General features: G+C 38.9%; 1 protein-coding gene across 3 annotated transcripts; it reads left to right on the top strand.

The window, feature by feature from the left end:
• The first annotated feature begins 21 nt into the window (after window positions 1-21).
• On the top strand, window positions 22-21,769 carry gng12a (guanine nucleotide binding protein (G protein), gamma 12a). 3 transcript variants are annotated; one of them, XM_084120805.1, is made up of 3 exons: window positions 22-260; window positions 18,321-18,429; window positions 20,468-21,769. In XM_084120805.1, the coding sequence occupies exons 2-3, from the start codon at window positions 18,337-18,339 to the stop codon at window positions 20,591-20,593; spliced, it is 219 nt and encodes a 72-aa protein (XP_083976931.1). In that variant the 5' UTR covers window positions 22-260; window positions 18,321-18,336; the 3' UTR covers window positions 20,594-21,769. The 3 variants fall into 3 exon arrangements, with proteins under 3 accessions (XP_083976931.1, XP_083976933.1, XP_083976932.1); XM_084120807.1 differs by lacking the exon at window positions 22-260 and adding an exon at window positions 12,484-12,757; XM_084120806.1 differs by lacking the exon at window positions 22-260 and adding an exon at window positions 17,073-17,475.
• The last annotated feature ends 233 nt before the right edge of the window (window positions 21,770-22,002 follow it).

The following is a 22,002-nucleotide window of genomic DNA, read 5'->3' as shown; positions in this document are numbered from 1 at the left end:
CGTCATGCCGTGCGCCGACTGTGATTGGTCAGCGTAGGTGGAAGTGCTACAAACGGTGTCATTCACAAAGTAACAAGAATACATTTACAATAGTGATAAAGAATGCACTTAACTTTGAATTAGTATTGAGATCCTTTTCCCTGGCAATTTTTTTTTTCACACGGACCTTTTGAAGTTTACGTGAAACCTATCCGGGGGTCGTATTTTCCGTTTCTTCACTGATTTATCAGGACTCACGCTTGGGAGATTTTTTTTTAAAGGTAAGAGTGAAACTGTCGACGTCGGATGAGTGTGTAACGGATTTAATGTACTTGTGCTTCATATATAACACTTGATGTGGCAACGCTATTGCTTAGTTTTGTGGCCTAGATATATTTGTGTGTCGAAAATAGAAAGTTGTAGCCTGGTAATCCTTTAAGTTGGAGTTTATACCAAGTTGTGAAGCAGATAACAAACACACACGATTCAACAGGTATTAGTCACTGTGAAATACACACAGTTAGGCACCTATTTATTTACGGATTAATAAATCAAACTCATTAACTACAAAGTTAAAGTTGAACGAATGTCTAGTATCCACCCTTTGGTAGGCTATGCGAGGGAAATTCCTCTATTATATCATTGTTATAGTAGGCCATCATTATTATGGTATGATTGTTTTAAGATGACAATACACTAACACAGGCTACACCAGAAATAATTTTAAGTCTTTCTCAACTTCTATGAAACTGCCTCAGATCAAACTACAAGTAGACTAAGATAATATAATTGTATTTCTTTACAGTCAGAGCAAGGTTTTCAAACTTGGGTCCGGGGTCCCTCAGGGGGCAACAAGAGAGTGCTAGGGGGTCTGTGCAAAAGTTTGGATAAAAACAATATAAACATCAAATATTTAGTGCTTTTTGTTCAAAATGTATTAAACATGTTGATTTAAATAACTTAATAGTACAAAAATATAAAAAATAAATAAACAAAATAATACATTTAATAGTACTCATAGTTTTACACGTTTCTAATATGCATTTTATAAATTGGGTCTTTATACATGAAAATATATAGCTGTCTTTTATATTTTTGGATTGGGGACCCTCAAATGAGAATAAGAATATTTTTGGGTCAGTGGCATTTAAAAAAAATTAAACTCCTCCCATTGTGCTACTCATTAAATCCAGGCTAAGAAACTTGTAGTCCAGTATGTTTAAACCCCTAGTTTTGTCCCTCTGAAGGGGTATGCATGCATGACTACACTGTTAATGACCCAGAATCCATTTGAGCCCTTCATTTCTCTCTTTCATCAAACACTTATCAAGGACCGTCCTACTGAGTCCTTGAGCAATGAAACAGTCTGATGTTACCTTGTTACATCAATGTTGTATTCATAGGGAGGAGATTGCCTTGAATCTAGTCTGATCTCATTTAAAAGCGGACTCATGGCCCGGAGGATGTCACTGAACTCCCATACATACAACTAAATCAGATTCAGGTTTCTGTTAGAATACTTATAATACTCAAAAATAGACTTTTTTTTTTTACTCCCCACCATGTTGTTTGTGCCTATCAAAGTCCAAAATGGGCAAAGAAGAAAAACTATAAAAGCAGACCATATGACTCAAGTGCTATATTCCAATTCTTCTAGAGCCATATGATGTGTTTGTGATAAATACATTTTTCACTGTAGCTTTCCAGTCAGCAACATGTCATTGATGTCCAACTTGAAATCAATAGGTTACTGTTCGTAACCCCGGTTCTCTGAAACATCAAGTGGAGAGATCCACCTATGGGAAGGGCATCCGCACCTGACCTCTGCAGAAGCATCCAATTGCACCAAGTCTGTCCTGACAGACAGAAGCGCGTGTCCAATGCCCGGTAAGGGACCCGCCCCTTACCAAGTGTATAAACACTAGCACGCGCTATCTTACCTCAGTGAGCATATTCGCTTCTTGTGCAGCAAGCGGGGCAAGCTTTGTGGATCTCTCCACTCGATATTTCAGAGAACCGGGGTTACGAACAGTAACCTATTGTTCTCTTTCATCATCTCGTGTTCGAGATCCACCTATGGGAGATATGGACAACTCCCCGATTGCCCAATACACTACAATGAGGCCCTGAAAGCCAGAGGACGGTCACCTGGAAAGGCGGTGCATGACACGTCACAAGGAACCCACCACACAAAGTGAGGAAGACACATAGTAACAAAGAATAACGTGGTAACATGCATTCGTGAATAAACCTGACCACACTCATAATGGTGAGTAAATGGTGCCAGGTGCAGGTTAGAAACATGCTTAGTGACTTAAAAAATGCTGGACTAAGCAGCCCAGTCTAAATTAGGGGTAGAGGGCCTAAGAGCACAAAGCTACAAAGAGCCAACACCCAGGACTGAATGAGCTACCGGAGTTCTGGTGACATCGAGCCGGTAGTATCTGACAAACGTATGGGGAGAGGCCCCAGCTTGCAGCAGCACATATGTCCTGCAAAGAGACTCCCTTAAACAGAGCCCAAGAGGCAGCCATACCTCTAGTGGAGTGAGCTCTGATGCCCTCAGGCGGCTGCACTCCCTTAGATTCATATGCCAAAGATATAGCTTCCACAAGCCAATGAGAAAGGCATTGCTTGGAAGTGGGGTTCCCTGAGTACAGGGGGCCCCAAGAGATGAAAAGCTGGTCGCTTTTTCTAAACGAGCTGGTCCTGTCTAAGTACACCCGCAGGGCACGAACAGGACACAAAGCATTCAACATTCTGTGGAGGAGAAAGGAGCTGGGTGAAACGCAGAAAGCTCAATCACCTCACACGTGAATGCCGGGAAGCATTTTGGCAAAATGGCCGGGTTGGGCCTGAGAAAAACCTTATCTCCACTGAGAGAGAATTTAGTGCACGAGGGATGAACAGAAAGTGCATGGAGATCACTGACATGCTTGGCAGATGCCAAGGCCAGGAGCAGAGCTGTCTTGAAAGACAAATTCTTAAGGGAAATACTTCCCAGGGGCTCAAACGGCTGTTGAGACATTGCCTCCAGCACCATGGAGAGGTCCCACTCAGGAACTACTCTCCTGGGGACTGGAAGAGAGCGGCGCGCCCTTCATAAATCTACGAATAAGGGGGTGTTGCCCCACCGTAGCGCTGTCGAACCCCACATGACACGCAGCGATAGCCGCTAAATAGACCTTAATAGTGGAAAAGGATCTTCCCTTATCCATAAGGTCCTGCAAAAAGCATAAAATATCAGTGATTGAGCACTGATATGATATTAACTGTCACCCTTCACACCATGTTTCGAACACACGCCACTTACAGTTGTAAAGGGACCGTGTTGAAGAGGCTCTGGCACACTTGAATGGTGGCCAGCTGGCCACAACACGTGGGGGGAGCCCCAATGTGTTTAAGTTGTCCCTCTCATGGGCCAGGCCCAGAGGGCCACCCTGTCTGGGTGCGGGTGGTAGATTTCCCCATTCGCTTGGGACAGAAGGTCTGTGCGAAGTGGGAGGGGCCACGGCTGGGCATACAGCAGAGGGATAATCTCTGAGAGCCACGGTGCCCTGGGCCACCTGGGAGCTATCAAAATCATGGTCAAGCTCCGTTCCCTCACCCTGACCAGAGACGGCATTATGAGGCAAAGGGGAGGAAATGCGTGGAGCAGCACGTTGGGCCACGGATGGGCCAGTGTGTCCACGCCGAGGGGGGCGTCCTCGTCCCGTAGCGAGAAGAACGTAGGACAATGGGTGTTTTCGTGCGAGGCGACGAGATCTACGGTTGCCTGGCTGAACCTCCTCCACAGTAGACCCACTATCTGAGGGTGGAGGTGCCAGTCCCCGTAGAGAGGGTTTGCCCTTGACAAGAGGTCTGCGCCCCTGTTCAGTATGGGTCGCCCATAACGACAAAGTGCCGCCTGCTCCATACTAAAAGCCTGTGAGTGAGAGCATGCAGCTTGGAGGAGCGCATCCCCCCCTGGCGGTTGATATATGCTACAGCTGTCGTGTTGTCGCAGCGCACCAGCACGTGATGCCCCTGCAAGCGGGGCAGAAAGTGATTCAGAGTTTTCCACACAGTGAGGAGCTCTAAATAATTTATATGGGCTGAGTGAAGTGTGCTTGGCCACACACCATTCACTGTTCTGCCCTCTTGCGTTGCTCCCCATCCTGTTAAGGACGCGTCTGTCGTTACTACTTTCCGAAGCATAATCACCCCGAGAGGGGTCCCATGCACGTAAAACTCTGCGTTCCTCCAGTGGCGCAGCGCTACTGTGCACGAGCGCGTCACTGTGACAGAGCGGCGGAGATCGCGTAAAGGGCTGAGATGAAGAGATAAAACCCACTTCATGAATGAAGTGGGTTTTATCAGTCGGCCCTCCTCTTCCTCTTCTTGGGAGAACTTCCTCTTCTTGGGTGAAGAGGGGGAAAAACTCAAACTTGTGTCCAATGGGCTGATCGCCCGAAAACCTGGACCGAGAAGCCCCTGGAGCTGAACATCAGGTAGGCCTCTTCCTCTTCCCGTCCGACGGGGTAGAGTTGGTGGGCTTTTTGGCTGCGGCCGCAGCGAAAGACATCTTACCCCAGGGCTTAGGAGGATGGTTGGGTTGCTGGCTGGGTGGCCTGCTGCGAGCCTTGGGTCTGGCTGTGTTATGGTACGGCCGTCCCATGGCCGGGGCCTGAGGGGGGCTGATATGGAGTGGCCTTTCTAGGCAGGCACAGTTTAAACGCCTCATCCTCCTCCTCCTTATCATCGCACCGCTGTTGCATAAGGGCAACAGCAGGGCCAAAAAGAGCCTGGCCTTGTTCCACTGGGGCTCCTGCTATGCGTCATTTCTCGCTTTTGGGCAGACCAGAGAGATTGAGCCAGAGGGCGGGTTCCCATGGCACCTCTCCCATGGATCACAAGCTCCCCGGTCCCGCTAGCTCGTCGGACTCGCAGTCGAGTGCATGACCCAACCAACAATTATTTATTTTTATTTATTTTTTTGAAATTCATGCTTCAATCCCATGCATACCACGCAAAAAGGACGGGTATCCCTCACGGCAATGAGTGAACCGCAGGCGACAGGGCATGCACTCGACTGCGAGTCCGACGAGCTAGCGGGACCGAGGAGCTTGTGATCCATAAGAAAACAGACGGGCAGCCTGAGCAAATCCAGGTAGCGAGCGTGGGTGGCTTGCAACCAGAAATAAATCGCAACTAAGCGTAACCGTCTGACAATCACGCCTGGCGGAGGCTGATCGAAACAGATATTTCCGAAGCAAAGAGGTCGCGAGAAGCGAATAACAACTGAGGTAAGATAGTGCGTGCTAGTGTTTATACACTATAAACACTATAAATAGGACGGGTCCCTTACCGGGCATTGGACACGCGCTTCTGTTTGTCAGGCCAGACTTGGTGCAATTGGATGCTTCTGCAGAGGTCAGGTGCGGATGCCCTGGATCTCAAACACGAGATGATGAAAGAGAACATCAAACGTCAGTGGTTCTCATGTTTCTGGTGACCAAATGTTATTGATGTCAAATCTCATGTACATTAAAATATCCTTAGCATTCTTTAATCATGGGCTCTCTCAGGATTTTTCTTTTGGTGATGCCACAAAAAACATTGAAAACATTTCATAACAGGCATAAACATTTCACTTTTCTGAATGAACCTATGGAGGATCAGCCTTCTGGATCTCTAAATTCACATCCTGATTTGATTTAAGCTTGATAGATGTGGTCACCATGAATGGTTGTTGTATGGAAAAGGCTAAGAGCCGCGTTAATATTCTGTAATATTCAAGTCGTGTTGAAACTATAGTAGCGACAGATCTTTTCATCCACACAATCCCTTTACTTCCCTTTAAGATAGTGGTGGCTATTAGCGTTGCAGTGATTAACCACAGTTCTGTTTCTGTACAAATCTGTCCTCTATGTTTATGTTCTGTCTGTTAGTCAGAGGATGTTACTGGAAACCGAGCTCTGCCAGAACCTCTGCTTCAACTTAAACGTTTTGTGTGACATGTTGTACCTTTGGTATCATTACACATGAATCATCAGTATTGAGTTAGGCAAGACAATTACATTGCATGTGCATGACCCAACCAACAAATTTTTTTTTTTTTTTTTTTTTTTAGAAATTCAAAACAATCAAGGTTGTACTACTTCCTTAGACCCACAAGCCCTCAAACATTTGGCTGCAATATGGCTTATAAGACTTTCAAAACCGGCAAACACAGATGGTTTTCCATTACAAGGAAACGTAAATGCCCTGCTCACTCTGAAAACTGCAGTTTTAGCTTAGTTTCTCTTTCTTTTGTTTAGTTTTTGGTTATAATATATTCACTGTTACTACTGTTTTAGGCTGTAAGACTAATAAAAAAAAAAAGGTTGTCTACAGGCATTGTAACTTTTATCCAATGTTCGTAATTGTTGCAATAGGCCTAGTCCTTTCTCAATTTGATTGAGAAACTTGAGTGTTGCACCATTCTGGTTTCCCCAGAAGCCACATTGAGATAAGTTGTGTTTATCTGTCACCACCACTCTCACATTACAGCTAGATGCCCTGTAGAATGGAACAAGGAAAGATCTGAATATCATGTCTTTCCAAAGATGTTCTTGAACTAGATGTAGACATAGTTTGTAGTCTTCTGTAATGGCACGTGGCAGTGTTGTTGTTAACTAAATAATTTTTGTTAACAAAACACAATAAAATATAAATATTAGGTGAAAAAAGTTTGAAATTATAAAAGTTTCAGTTGAAGTACTAAAATCTAAAGCTGCAGTAAAAATAAATTAAAGCTAAATAGAAATTGAAAAATAAAAAAACTAATAAAAATGACAATCACATAGCAAAATTACTACAACTGAGCTGAAAATACTATAATAGTTATATTTACTATATAAATTATACTAAAATTACACTGGCACATGATCTCTATAGACTGGCTATATAATGCTATGATCAGACTATATTATGTTTAATTTGGTGCACTAGAATGGGTTTGAGTCCTTCCCGGGTGATGTGGGTTTGTCAACTTGTGTCATACCCCGATTTCTCACTCCTGCTATTTCACAGAGAAATGTCTTTGCCAAGATCAGGCTCATGCAGTCACTTTCATCCTCTGATTCCATTAGCAACAAATGTTAAGCACATGACTTCAGAACACTAAATCAAAAGACTTTACTTTGGAAGATTAAAGTTATGCAATAGCATTACAAGATCATGTGTAATTTTAGTCAATAGTTTCCTAGTTCTCATGTCAAATGTGAAAACGTTATTATTTATTATTATTATTATTATTATTTTGTTATTATTAGGTTAGTAATTTGTAATTTATTATGAACATGCATTTTTTTCCTAAATGGAATATTGGAATATTTGTACTGTTAAATCGAAAGGTTTCAGATTATGTGTCTGCTATAACCAAGCTCAAACTCTACATATAAGGATGCCATCTGCTGGTAATGTATATCTGGGAGGGATTTATATATTCAAATTTTGGCCTGTAACCACAAAGATATTTGTTTTGGCAGCTACAGCCCTATACCATTTGTCTCCAAAAGGTGGCGTTAGCGGATCACACTTGATTCTGCACTCTTGATTTTGTGGATGAAATCCATTGAGGCCATAGTTTAAAATAAATGCTGCCGTTTGACACAGTTCTCCATTGTAGAGTTTGGTAGGGGTCAGACCCATGGCGAGACATAGCATGTAAACACCCATTAACACTGACAGATGGTCAGAAAGATACGTCCCCTTTAAACTTGACCAAGAACAGTTGGTCAAAGTTTACTTTTCCTTGCTGTCTGACACCAACATTAAGAGTGATTAATACAGAGTAAATCTGAGGTTTCATATTTGTTCATTAACTACAACTGTTAGAAACTAGTCCAAATTCACCGTAATCGTTTTTTTCTTCCACTAATCACTACAACAGCACAGGATTTTACCATAAATGGAGTTATAACAGATGTGTCAGAGATATCAACACAAGGTTCTGTTACTCTATAACCTGGTCTTATCCTTTTTGAGGTGCTGCTTTATTTGGTAGTAGTGACAGTTTATCTTTATATAGTAGTATAAAAATGTTGTCACTGCATTTATGACTTTTGAGGAATTTAACAGCAACAGTTTTAAATGCATAGATTTCCCAATTGTTTGTGGGAGTACTAAAAAGGTGCTAGACACATCTTTTCTGAATGGGAGTCATAAAGAACTTAATGATTCTGGTTAAATCCTCTTTAAATGTATGCATTTACCAGATGCTCGTTATGGGAATCTTGTTTCCTCTGGGAATTAAACCTGCTGCTACCTATTCTTATTTGGGCATAATTTTCACTTCTGCACAGGAATCTGCCAAAATTATCTTCCTGTTGGGAAGGTGGCAAGAGCATTTTTTCCTCCCGAGATTAGAGATGGGCAAGACTCAAGAAAGTGGCTCCCATGAGGCAACTGATGAATGGAAGCCATTGATCCAGCAAGGTGTTTCATGCTGGTGTAAACTGAGAAAGTGGCCATTGCTGTGAGCAGCCTCAGGTGGCTGTGATGAGGAAACAAAGCTCTGTGAGAGTCCAAGGGGAAGTTCACTGTCAGGGGGAACAAAGCGGGGATTATGAGAAGTTTGGGAAGCTTCCTCAAAGACGTGAGGTTGGCCTGTTGGGGGGACTTGTGAAGGGAGTTTTGTGAGAGGTTCTGTGTGGGAGAAGCTCACACTCGGGGTGGCCGTAGGGCCCCAAAGTGTTTTGTCCCACTGCTCTTCTTTGAGGAGAATGGAGTGTGCAGGTGGCATGCAGCTATACAAGTGCCCTCTATGTTCGGAAAACTATCTCACTTACTCTTCCTGCCTTGTGAGCCCCAACTGGACTTGATGTTAGAACTGAAGCTAGTCTTCATTTTAGATTCAAAGGCGTTTGATAACCAGGAACAAGAACGACAAGGAAAACAAACTCATTATTGACAAAAGTTTCTTCCTGAATGCCCTGGGTTCTCATGTTTAACAGATATATCTTAAAATTATCACTTCTAATGGTCTTAAAGTCGTGCCCCCAAATTACTCTGACTAGTCCTTATGATGAATCCTTCTGGGCTGAATCCATCAGAGCGATTACTGAATCAACATCTTGACTGACTTACTTAACTGAATGTTTTTATTTTCAGTGTTTATATCAAAATGAAATGAGTTTTGTGCCAGTATCATTACTGACTGAACTTGTTAAAGATACACATCCACAGATCTTTTTTGTAATAAATGTAGGGAAATCCTGTAGGGAAACACTAGGACGCAGCAAAGACATTTCAGGACTCTCTCTAGCCTATTGTGAGGGAATCTTTCATATTGTGTGAGTTTTGGGGAACTCCTTTAGACATTGTAGTTAATGTTTGTCCTCTATCCCTATCAAATTACAAAATAACTTTTATTGATAATTTGGCATAACAGATATAAACTGAATTTCTCTGTGGTTTTCCCAAGAAGTGAAAAGAAGTTTTCTTGTCATGCCCCTAGCTGGAAGTTTTTGGTACTACATTCCACACCATTGAGTTTCACTTTAGAAACACTTTCTTTTTCTCTTCTCTGAAGTCTCTTTCCGTGTGTTTTCTTCTCCCCCAGTCACATGCTCCATGTGCATTTGTCCTTGACTAACTCTGCTTACCTGGAACCAAAGTATGTTTCGGCCACATTCTGTTTCCCTTAATCATATAAGGCATAAAATGATTGTGACCTCTTGAGTCATGCCTGAATCCAGATCAGAAGGTTACATGTGCAAATAATATCGGGGTGAAATTATTTGATAAATTCTAGAGAAACAAGGCCCAGATCCCTGACATGACCTTTTCCAAGTACTCGGTTTTGCCGGTCAGGTCAGGTGCACCTTTGTGTCATCATGTTCTGAGCTTCTGCCTGGTCTAAAATATTTAAACACCACCACAATTCTGATTCTGAGAGACATGAGCCGCTGTCTTCTGTGCCTCTGGTCTCCTCTTCAGCCAGTCACAAATATCTTGTACAAATTTTGGTTTAGAAAATGTTAAAAATGTTAATGCGAAATAGTAAAAAGTGTGCAATTTTGAAAATGCATTTCCATCAGCCAGTGTGTTCCTTCAGCAAGATCACTTCTTTACTATATAGTGCTATGCTTGTGGTTAATGAGCCGAACATCACTATTTTAGTATTGCTCATACTTGGTCACGTTTATCAGTGTTCAGCAAAAGATTTCCCCATGCATATTTTTCATCGGGTTCAGTTGGTCATGCAAATTTTTGAACCCCAAAATGTATGGCACCTTTGGGGCTGAGGAACTAAACAAACCATGCAAGAATTTTACACCTCAAAAAATAAAAATAAATAAAACAAAACAAGCAATCGCAACTTTGTTTTGCAAGTGCAACCATATTATTAGTAATTGCGACCTAATATCTCACAAATGTGATGTTGTTTCTCATAACTCTGACTTTTTTTTCTCATAATTGGTTCTTTATTTCTCACAATGTGACTTATCTCACAATTACTTTTTTCATTTCTTACTCCAAGACGGAAATGGGCTTCCAGAACGAACCCCTAACCCTAAGTAATAAAACTTATATCAAATAAAAATATATCAAAACATGTTGTTGAGGAGAGATGAAGACATGAAAAAAACATATATTTGGACTTCCCATAAAAATTCCATAAATTTGCATTGAAGGAGGGGCCGGAGTTTGGTAATTTAGGGATCAGAATATCATAGAGACTTGGCGGTACACCTTTTTGACTTGGGCCTGTAAACATCCACCCAGAATACCCTTGCAACACCTCAGTATTGTAGCAGTGGCACCACTCAGAAAACATTTAGTTTTAGTAAACAATTGTATTTATGAGATCCTGTCATGCAGTTGTTTTTCCCCCATATTAAAAATGGCTCGATGCCCAAACCTGACAATCTCCGTATTTATTCCATTAGTGAAAACCTTTGATGCTGTGAAGCCATGTGAGCAATATATCATATGGGTGTCATCATGTGCTTATGAGTTCATGCAAATGATCTTTGATCCCATGATGACACATCCGTTCATGTGACATGCAGAAACTCTGGAGGCGTTCATATGTGGAATTCTTTCCTTTTTTTGCAAAGGGAGGCTGGCTCGACAGGATTACATTTTAACCATAGCATGCTTTGTCTATTATCAGAATATTTTTTTCATTTCTAAGTATTTTGTATTTCACTTTTGAAATAGTATTTCACTTTTGCTGTACAAAAGTGAATGTGAGTGTGCTCATTGGTATAGGTTCATGTGTATTTAAAAAATAATGGTTTATGCAAATATATGCAAAACATACCTTGCACGTCATTTCAGGTCTTAGCTTGTTTCGTGTGTTCCTAAGCTGCTCTGTCTTGTACACTGCATTGATGTTCCTCTTCATTCCCCATGCTCTCTTCATGGTCTTTATGGAAATATTTGACATTTCACACACAACCCTCTCCTGTAAGCTACACCGTTCAGACGTCTGTAGAGTCACGAGACCACTGTTGTGACTGGGGCGTTGCTCATTAATTGTGCTTGATGGGACTGGGACAAACTCTTAACCTCAAGTATAAAATTTTGGCTAGTAACCTGCAAAATATTACTTCAAATTATTTACCTTTCTAAGCCTAGTGACTATAAAATGTGCAAAAATCCCAAATGCTTACATTGAAGGAGAGATAAGCAGGACTCAGATTACATTTATATCTAATTCAACAGTAATGTAAACCTTTTAGTAATTTAAAAATGTATTTTTTTTAAAATCTTCTTTAGTGGAAGTTGAGAATTTTGTGTGCGTTCATTTGCGGTTTATTCCGATATCATCATTTGAGATGGCTTATCTTACATCTTTAGAGTGTGTACCATGTTTTTCCTGATGATCCACTGAAATCCGCACGGGCCGTTGCGAACTAATTACTCTTATGAACTGGTTCCTTTTAATGAGTCATTCAATGTTATTAATTTTGAGGTTTGTATCATAATCGTTCAGTCACCTAATATTAACATCAGAGTTTGTTGTAATAAAAGTTTCCATTTAAATATATTTCTCTAAAAATATTATTGTTTATTGTTCAGCATAGTGAAGCCAAATTGTAATATTGAATCGATTGTAAGGGAAACTTGTATGGAGTAAACGGCTACTTTGTAGACCTGTTGGAACCATAATGAACAAAAAGTTTCTCTCTTTTTTTCAATCAAGCATGAATATTCTTACAAAACAACAGCCCGGCCTAAAAAAAAACAAAACAAAAGTCACTGTTTGGATTTAAATAGGCAAATGCTTTAGAGCCTATATATATCATAGGACTGGACTGGATCATTATTGCAGTGATTATTATGTTTCTAGCATGTTATATGTTTGGCAACATTTATTCTAACCCTAATTGATGGAGTGTGTAGCTTTTCATTTCTTAAACAACCATGTAGGAAGACACATCATGGCCATATTATCCAGGATGCCAATGTCAATATTCATTGGGCTCAAATTGTGAAAGAATGCTTGGGAGGGAGCATGAAGAATCATTTTCACACATGAATTGGCACCTCTGAGTCCAGACCTTAAATTCATTGAAAATCCTTGGGATATGCTGGAGTAAACTTTACAGAGTGTACCTCTTGATGGAAATACCATCACAACATGTATTTCCATCAAGTGGTGCATGCATTTTTTGATGCTGTTGAACAAGCATCTAATTTGGCTCCTATATGTTTCATTTTAGGAGCCATTGACTCATTTTTTTCTAGTCTGGAGCCCTGGACTGGAGCCTTATAGGGACCAGAATATCATAAAGACATGGGGGTGAGGCGATCAACTACTGCTAAAACACCCTGGAAACCACCCAGAAACACCCTTGCCAATGCATAACAACTAAAAACCACCAAAGCAACTGCAAAGCAACACTCTGAACTACCTAAAATATAAGTCTAGTTGCAACTTATATCAATACATGAATGAATTTTAACCAATATTGTCATTTAGATACTTTCTTTACAGGAAATTCTGTCATAATTTGATTGTCTTCATGTCGTTCCAAACCTGTATTACTTTTATTCTTCTGCTGAACTCAAAAGAAAATATTATAAATAAACATTAGGGTGTAAACAAAATTGCAAAAAAAAAAAAAAAATCTTATTCAAAATACATTTTTTGTTTTCCACAGAAGAAAGTCACAGGTTTGGAACAATCTAATGGTTATATCCAGTCATTTTATGAAAAAAGGTTGAACAAATTGCAACAGAAGCAAACTCAACTGATTTTGTATCCTCAATATGTCCTGAGTAAGGAAAAAAAAGCCCCGAAGAATCCCATTAGGGGAAAGTTTCGAAAAAGACCCAAATATAGCCTATTCATACGCCTATTCATTCTTTTTCTAACGTGAATAGGGTAAAAATGTTAACCTTTAGATATCACCATGAAAATTACTGAGTTGATTACTTGCATCAAGACAAACAAAAAATTTATTACAAGTGTGCATAATCTAATTACGTATGTGCTAATTTGCATAAATACCACACCAGGTCTAAACATTGGGTAAAGCCAGGTGAAAATGTCTTGTTGAATCTTGTTGACACATAACAGTAAAATACTTGATGTTAAGGTCTGAATGGAACCCATTTAGGCTACCCATGAACATTAATACATAGAGGCAGGAAGAAGTACTTTAAACCAGACTTTATTAATTATTATTGCAGAGATGGGGTTTGGGGCTGGGTCCGTGGGCCTGTCTCATGGGTAGCCTAAATGGGTTCCATTCAGACCTTAACATCAAGTATTTTACTGTTATATGTCAACAAGATTCAACAAGACATTTTCACCTGGCTATACCCAATGTTTAGACCTGGTGTGTTATTTATGCAAATTAGCACATACGTAATTAGATTATGCACCGTTTGTCCATGTTAACAAACAATTTCAAAAAACTTGTAATACATTTTTTGTTTGTCTTGATGTAAGTAATCCACTCAGTAATTTTCATGGTGATATCTAAAGGTTAAAATTTTTACCCTATTCACGTAAGAAAAAGAATGAATAGGCTATATTTGGGTCTTTTTCGGAACTTTCCCCTAATGGGATTCTTCTGGGCTTTTTTTCCCTTATTCAGGACATATTGAGGATACAAAATCAGTTGAGTTTGCTTCTGTTGCAATTTGTTCACGGTTGACCCCCATTTTGGCTTAAAATGACTGGACTATTAGTAAATGGATTTTTTTTGGGTGAGCGACCCCTTTAAGATTATCTTATTAAAGATCACTTGTTTTCCATAATCTCACAGCAAGTTTTTCTTTCTCTCGTTCTACATTTCTGCTTGTTTTCTTGTCTCAATTTTCCTATAGTGGAGCCCCTCTGCACAAAGCCTCCCTGTAAAAACCCAAACCAGTCACTGCTGTGTGACATTACAGTGTTTTCCCTGTTATTGAGCCATCCAGCATATTAACTGGGAGGAGCCGAGCGCAGACCTTTGGCCTTGGATAGCGGTATATAATCTGATGTACTCATACACAGTGGAGCTGCCAGTGACCGGGGCTTCATAAAGACTGCTTTGTTTTAGGGCTGTAGTCTAAACGCAGAGCTCTGTTGGGGTGAGTTTGTTGTTCGAAGTTGAATAGTTGTGCATTTCTCAGCTGCTGAGATGAATGGGGGCATTTAGATGGGGGTGGCAGGCAGAGAACACAATGGATGGGAGTTTTATTGCACCTCTGTTGCACCAGCATATCTGGCATCATTCCCATACAATACACGCACAACCTTTCGTTCACAGCTGCATCTCTGTCTCTCTCTCTCTCTCTCTCATGTAATTCCCCTTAAACCACAAAAAATAACAGAAATATGATTATTTCGCTTTCCAACTGTTCCCTCCCCCAGAATTTTCCTGGGTTGCTTGACTTCGGGAACTACCTCTGCACCAGTTCATCCCCTCACGACAAAGCTATTTGTCTTCCAATGGGTGAAACCTTTACACACAGCTCCTGGTTATCAGGCCCACACACATGCTGACGTAGATGAGACATTATCTCCAAGAGCTGGTGTTTGTTTAGGCCCCAGGTGTTGACTGATAATGGCCCATTATGTAGCCCTGGCCCTGTGTTGTTCATTGTGGATTGGCTCTTTTTTGAGGATTTATTCACATATTCCCATCTGCTGGGAGTCACTGCACTGTGGCTATTTTTGACTTAGTCATTAATACTGAATGATGCTTGGGCAAGTGCATGACACTACCTTTGTGCTTTACGCTGTTGGTTGCAAATCAGATTATAGTTGTTAAATACTAAAGCAAACTGGCCACATTGATTGTGCTACAATGCTTTTAATGTTTTGTTTTTTTGTCTAATAAACTCCCAAATTAGTTAGCAGAGATCCTTTATTGAATATGATGTTTGTTTTGTTTTCCATTAAACCAAGAATGCACACAGTACATTGGGACCATATTTTACATAGGTTGATATATTTATTCATTTATTGGTATCAATCATTGTAGTTAATTCTGCTGCACTGAACGTTTATTACACTTTTATTCCTCGGTAGAGTTCTGAGTAATTTCTGTCTGTAGTGTACTTTTGATAAATGTGATTATATGAAAAATGGTCTAGGCTGATGCGTTCTGTAGAATAACTGTTTTGGCTTCTCTTTGTCAGCTCTCGAAACCACTTCACATTTGACTGTGCATGCAGATCTCTGTTTCTACAGAACTGGACCCTGGGGGTTAACAGATCACTTTCTGTAGAAGGCTCTGCCCTAACTAAGAACATTTCCATGGAGAAAGAGAGATGGCTGTAAGATATTAGGCTGGTTATCTTTACATCTCTCAGCCTGTCAATCATTCATCATGAAATGACCATTTCATAGTGTAAAACCCCGATGCAACAGATGTTCTCCAGATGCAGATTTGTTACTCTGCTCAGCGGGTCTTTTTTTTTCTTCGAAGGAAACATAGCATGTTTATTTAGAAATAGTGACAGTTCATATCTTTCATATTGTGACGTACGTCTGAGAGAAAAGGAATATCGAAAAATAAAAAATTAGGTTGGGGAATTTGCATTTGTTGTTGATTGGACGGAGGTAGATCTGAATGCGAGCTTACAGTCAATTGTAAGGGGCGGGGTTTATGTGTACGAAATGATTGGAGAAGTCTGGCATATGTCACCAGAGAGAAGTCTGGCAATTTCAAAGGAAAATCTAATTATGGCATTTTGTTAATTTTGTCAATTTTTTTTAAACCTCATTTTTAAAAATCTCAATTTTAATTGCATGCCAGCTTTAAGACATCTAAGGGCCTCTTGTTTGAGAAGCCTTAAATGTGTGCAAATAATTCAGCCAAAAGCCATTCAAACTTTTAGTAGATAATTTCAGCCCTGGTTTTTTTCCTCAAAATGTAAAATTAACTTCATTCAATGCATTTAAAGAAATAACGGATATTGATGACGTTGTTGTAATATTCATATACTAAATTGCAGTTGGACTTTTTTCTTAAATCTGTTTGCAATGTTTACAATGTTTTTTTGTTTTTTTTTGCATATTGAATTAGCATGTTTATTGCATAAAACCTGAGCTTACCTAAAACAATTTTGCTGCCTTCGGGTGATACAAGTCTAAATGTGCTGAATAGTCACAATAGTACATGCTGAGTGAGAATGAGTTGCATTTCTACAGTGTGTTGATCAGGGTGTGCTGGTGTCACCGTGAGATCATGTGACTAAACGAGCAGTTAGCAGGAGCAGCTGATAACATCTGCTGAATAAACTGTGTAGTGGCAGCTGTTGATGACCTCAGGGCTAATAGGTCACCACTCAGACAGGGAAATGTTTTGTGCTCTCTCCAAAAGTGTACCACCCCATACACGCATCCATACACCCCCCGTTTATGCAGAACATAAAGCCATCAGCACATTTTCTGTGACTCAGACAAAGAGACGCACACTTATCTGTGCTGCAGATTGTGTATACTTTGTATCTTCAGTTACTATATTTAGCCTAAATGTTCCAGGATTTTATTAGACACCATAATAAATTATTTCGGAATGTCCCTCTCTGACTTCATGGGTAATATCAACGGGAAATGACCTTGCAGACAATGTCATATAGATAATAATTGGAAAGCTATGATTTTTCATGATAGTTAAATCAGTTTCTTTGGCATAACTTAAGTTGAATAGCTTAAACTGTTCAGTTGTAGTGGAGACACGGTCTCCTGCAGTTTGTCTGTCGACCGGGGGCAGTATATTCTGGAGGAGCATTTGTGATTATGTAAGCTTTCCCGATAGAGAGCACTGTAACACTGTTCCGGTTGTGTAAGTGCGTGACATCATGCCACTGCCAAACTTCCTCAAGCCAGGGAAAGTAGGACATACTTTTTTTTTTTTTAAGTTTTGTTTTTGTGGACTAGTAACCTAAAACTGCAATATTTCCTCTTCCTTTGCCCAGAACCTAAACCTTTTGTATTTTGTTAGTATTTATGAGTGACAATAGATGCTGTTGACTACCTCAATGCAGGGAATGCAGGAAACTGGAAACCGAATTTATGTAAGACATTACAGGAACTTTTGAATTATTTATGTAATCATGCTGGTTAAATTCACCTGACCTGATTACAGATGCATTTCTTTCTTCTTGCATTTAAAAATTGACTGTGAACTGAATGCAGAGATATATTTTTTATAAACTGAAATAATCTTAGTGTTAAACATGAAGAATAAAACAATAGATAAGAGGAAATGTCAACTTGTTGACCATCATGACCAACCCCTGCTTTGAATGAAGAAGCTATTCTTTAATTTGATCCTGTTTGTCCTGTTAAAAGATTCTAGTCTTTCAGGTTAGAGATGTAATGAGAGGCATAAAATGTTTTTAAAAATGAAAGCAAGGAATGACAGAAATGCATATATAACAGAACTGACATTATAATGAATTCAATTGTGGGTGCTATTAGCCTCTAAAAGCTCAGGGAATAATTTGATTTCCACAGTACAAGCACTTGAATACCAGTATTACTTTGCTTCCTGAGAAGGTTTTGACATTTTATTTGCAGAGAATTAAGCGTCAATTGAGTGTCTGTCAGTAGCTATTGCGTATTGAGTTGTGTGGGTAAGGGCACATAGTGAACGTCCCTGTTAACTGATGACACTACAGTCAGATGTTTTTATATTAGGAAGACTGTTTTCGTTTGCATCCATTTTGTGCCTTTTTATTGTGAAATTGCTCTAGATTTCATTTGTTACTGTATGGGTGTTGATTTGACAAGTTTGGAGGAAGGATTTGTTAATGCGATGTTGTCATGACTTTCTGTTATCTGACACTGGCATATAACAACATGTGAGTGTTTTATGACATCTATTCTGTAACTGCATGTTTTGTGTGTTTTGTTGCAGTTATATGGTTTAAAAAATGTCCTCTAAAATGGCGGGCTCAAACAACCTGACACATGCTAGGAGGATGGTCCAGCAACTGAAAGTCGAGGCCAGTATCGAGAGGATAAAGGTATGTTATGTTGTGAATTAACCCTCTTATGCTGGTGTACATTACTGTGAACAGATCCGTTTTATTTACCAGCATGGATGATCACCTTTGACCCTTTCCCAAGATGAACATCCTCTTTTTTGTGTGATTTGTGCTTTTTTTTATTTACAACAAAATAAATACAACATGGCTGACGAAAGTGGTTGAAACGCCAAATAACTCTAGAATATATTTTATTCCAGGTGATCTGTACATTTTAATAGAATAAAAAATAATGAACATTTTCATTCAGGCATTATTAATTCATTTGTTGGTTTCCCAAAAGAACCTTTCAGTCAAAAGTACTTAAAATAACCACTTTTTTCTTCATGTAAACTAAAAAATATTTATGATTTTTTTTAATTATGTTAAGTTCGTCATAGAACCATTAAAGAAACACTCCACCGTTTTTTGAAATAGGGCTTATTCACCGTCTTTCCTACATTTAGATAGATGGGCAAACGCATTTTTGTCTCAGTGCATGCATTGTTTTAGTTTGGAAGCGCCACCGCTAGCTTAGCTTAGCATAATGAATGGAATCCTTTGTTGCCAGCTAGCATGTCATGAGTAAAAGTGATAAAAATTAAAAAAATTAAAAAAAATAATTACTTCTTGTGGCCTGCGTATTCACAGCGAGTACAAATAGCAATGCAGATTAAGACGAGGCGATTTCCTAGGCAGATATTGGCTTGGGACTATATTGGGGTGAAGCACAGGCGAAGCACTGCTACTTGGGCACAGAATTTAATATATAAAACTAAATTTATATATATTATATACTGTATTTCTGTGTGTGTGTATATATACTGTATATACACACATATACAGTATATGTACATATACACAGACATGCACACACACACCGACGTATAGGATATATACATTTAATAATATATATACACGTTAAATGCGATTAATAGCGACTAATCGATTTGGGTAAAATAGTGATGTACAATACAGTAAGGATTTATGTGCATGATTGTGTTGCTGTAATAGAGATAGGAAATCATTTTTGAAAAAGGTTATGGTATGATACCCTTCAAAGGTTTGGGGTCGGTAAGGTAAAAAAAAACTTTTTTAAATATACTTTTATTCAGCAATTATACATTAAATAGCCTATTCCAAAAAAATGTAGGTTCTTTTGAACTTTGTGTTTGTCAGAATAAGAAGAAACTCAAAAATGTATCATGGTTTTCAGCAGGTCAACTATTTTCAACATTGATAATAGGGATGCACCGATATGAAAATTCTGTCCGATAGCGATAACAGTTAATTCTTCATATTTGAAAGCCGATAACCGATATATTGGCAGATTTTTGAGAGCCTTATTACAAAAACAAAAGTCTCACCATTAAAAGCCATGTCCCAAGCACACAATCATAATGTTCTCATAAAAATGTTATGTAGCCTGTATGACAGACTAGTGCTTTGCATGTTGCATAGTGTATTTCCCTTTTTTGAAGTGATTCCAATCATATTTCAAGCAATTCAGAACCATCATGATGAACATGTTTGGATTATTATTTGAAAGAAATAATCCATTATTTATCTGCTTTAATATATCGGCAAAATTTTCTTATCGGGCCGATAACGATATCATTAATAATGAACATATGTCGGCCAATAACGATATGTTGCTTGAGCAGTAAATCATCATATTAGAGTGATTTCTGAAGGATCATGTGACACTGAAGACTGGAGTAATGAAGCTGAAAATTCAGCTTTGAACACAGAAATAAATTAGTTATAAATTAGTTATTTTAAATAGTAATAATATGTCTCATTATAACTGTTTTAACTGTATTTTTGATCAAATAAATGCAGCCTTGGTGAACAATTTTTTTTTATTAATGGTGAATAAAAAAATCTTGCGAGCCCAAACTTTTGAACGGAAGTATAAATTCTTGTTTTGAAGTAAAAATAAACCATAAGATATAGTTTCCTTGTGATTTAATGATTCATGCACTATGGTTAAATGAATATAAAAAAGATTTTTCACATTCTGCCTTGTCTCATCCAGGTGTCCAAGGCCTCTGCTGATCTCATGCGTTACTGTGGAGAAAACGCCAAATACGACCCCCTGCTCATGGGCATCCCTGCCTCAGAAAACCCCTTCAAGGACAGAAAGCCCTGCACTATATTGTAGTGTACGCTCGTCTTATTTAATTACTTCTACTCAACTTTGCCTTAGCTCCTTAGTATAACTTTGTGCCATGTCTTAACTATATTTAGCTCTTACAGTATTTATTACTGTAAATAAACTCCAATCAGTACTAATTAGTTGCCATTTTGGTTGCCTGTTTGGCTGTTTGGGCCAAACTGAAGTCATTCCCGGAAATAACACAGTTTTAAAACATCTAAACTGCTTGAATTGTGATTAATTTCCTCTTTCCACCAAATGGTGCCTTTAGTTACACTTTTTAAAGATATCATCGTCACATTATTATATAAAGAGCTTGCAGATATACACTAACTGATGAAATCCCTCTTAATGTCTAATAAGTAGACGTGGGTTAAATATTCCTCTAGTAGCTTCTATGAATAATGTTATAGCAAAGGGACTGACTGAAATAAGTGGAATTTAAAGATCCATTTTTCGTACTGGATAATGTGTCTGATGTGGCTTCTGCAATCACCAATGGTCAAGTGCATGCTGGGTAAACAAACAATATAGTAAGCAATATCACATCACACAAATACTGATTTGTTCTCAATGAAAGGCAGTACCACTATGTGCAAAGCCATTAGAGAAAAGTTATTAGAGTGGTTTATGGGAAAAGAGAGCCGATTCCTTTACCCTGCACTTTCAAACATGTGCCTTAGATTTTTCAAAGCAATCCTTACTTATTGATGTATACGACTGAAAAGATGAGATGTTGACCCTGAGTAACTTTTCTATTCTGATGTTTCTTTAGATTTCAATTGCCTTTTCCTTCTGTTTTAAACGTTTCTTTCCTGTCAAGACACAATTTTGAAACGAAGACCACTACTGTTTGATCTTGTCTATGAATTGAATGGATTTTTCCAAACAGGGCAGCCATGAAACGTTACTTTAACATTCACACCTTGAATTGACCGAGCAACCATGTATCGATGCGGATATGTCTGTATTATTTTAGAGACATCAGAAGTTATGCAGTATTTGAGATTTGAGACCAAATCCCTGTGACCTCAGTATCTCTGTGAAGAAAATAGTTTCTATTTGGTTGTTTTTCTTTTTTCTTTTCTAATTTCTGTATTTTTGCAAGCCTTCATAACATGTGCTATACGTACTGTACCTTGAAAGAAAGATTTTATTAAATTGTGAATTAGTAAAACAAAATGCATCGCATACATGTGTCTTAATGTTTAAACAGTTTTTATTATATTAGTGTATCATTTGAAAATGTGGTTATTTTTCATAGAATGAGGGGCCGTTTTTCAACTAAAAACAGAAAAGTTTGTATGCGTTTTGGCTGTTCATTTACACATTCATTCATTTTAAAGTGCAAGTTTTTGAAAACCATACCGTCATCGTCGTGAACTACAAAAATGCAAATTTGTGAAAATGGTGAC

Source organism: Abramis brama (genome assembly GCF_963993115.1).
Source record: "Abramis brama genome assembly, chromosome: 7".
NCBI lineage: Eukaryota > Metazoa > Chordata > Actinopteri > Cypriniformes > Leuciscidae > Abramis > Abramis brama.
The sequence above is the reverse complement of the archived record's forward strand: the minus strand, read 5'-3'. Positions and strand labels throughout refer to the sequence as shown.

Coding starts and splice junctions, on each gene's coding strand:
- gng12a (XM_084120805.1), top strand. CDS start 18,337: ATGTCCTCTAAAATGGCGGGCTCAAACAACCTGACACATGCTAGGAGG. Junction 18,430..20,467: donor CCAGTATCGAGAGGATAAAG/GTATGTTATGTT, acceptor TGTCTCATCCAG/GTGTCCAAGGCCTCTGCTGA.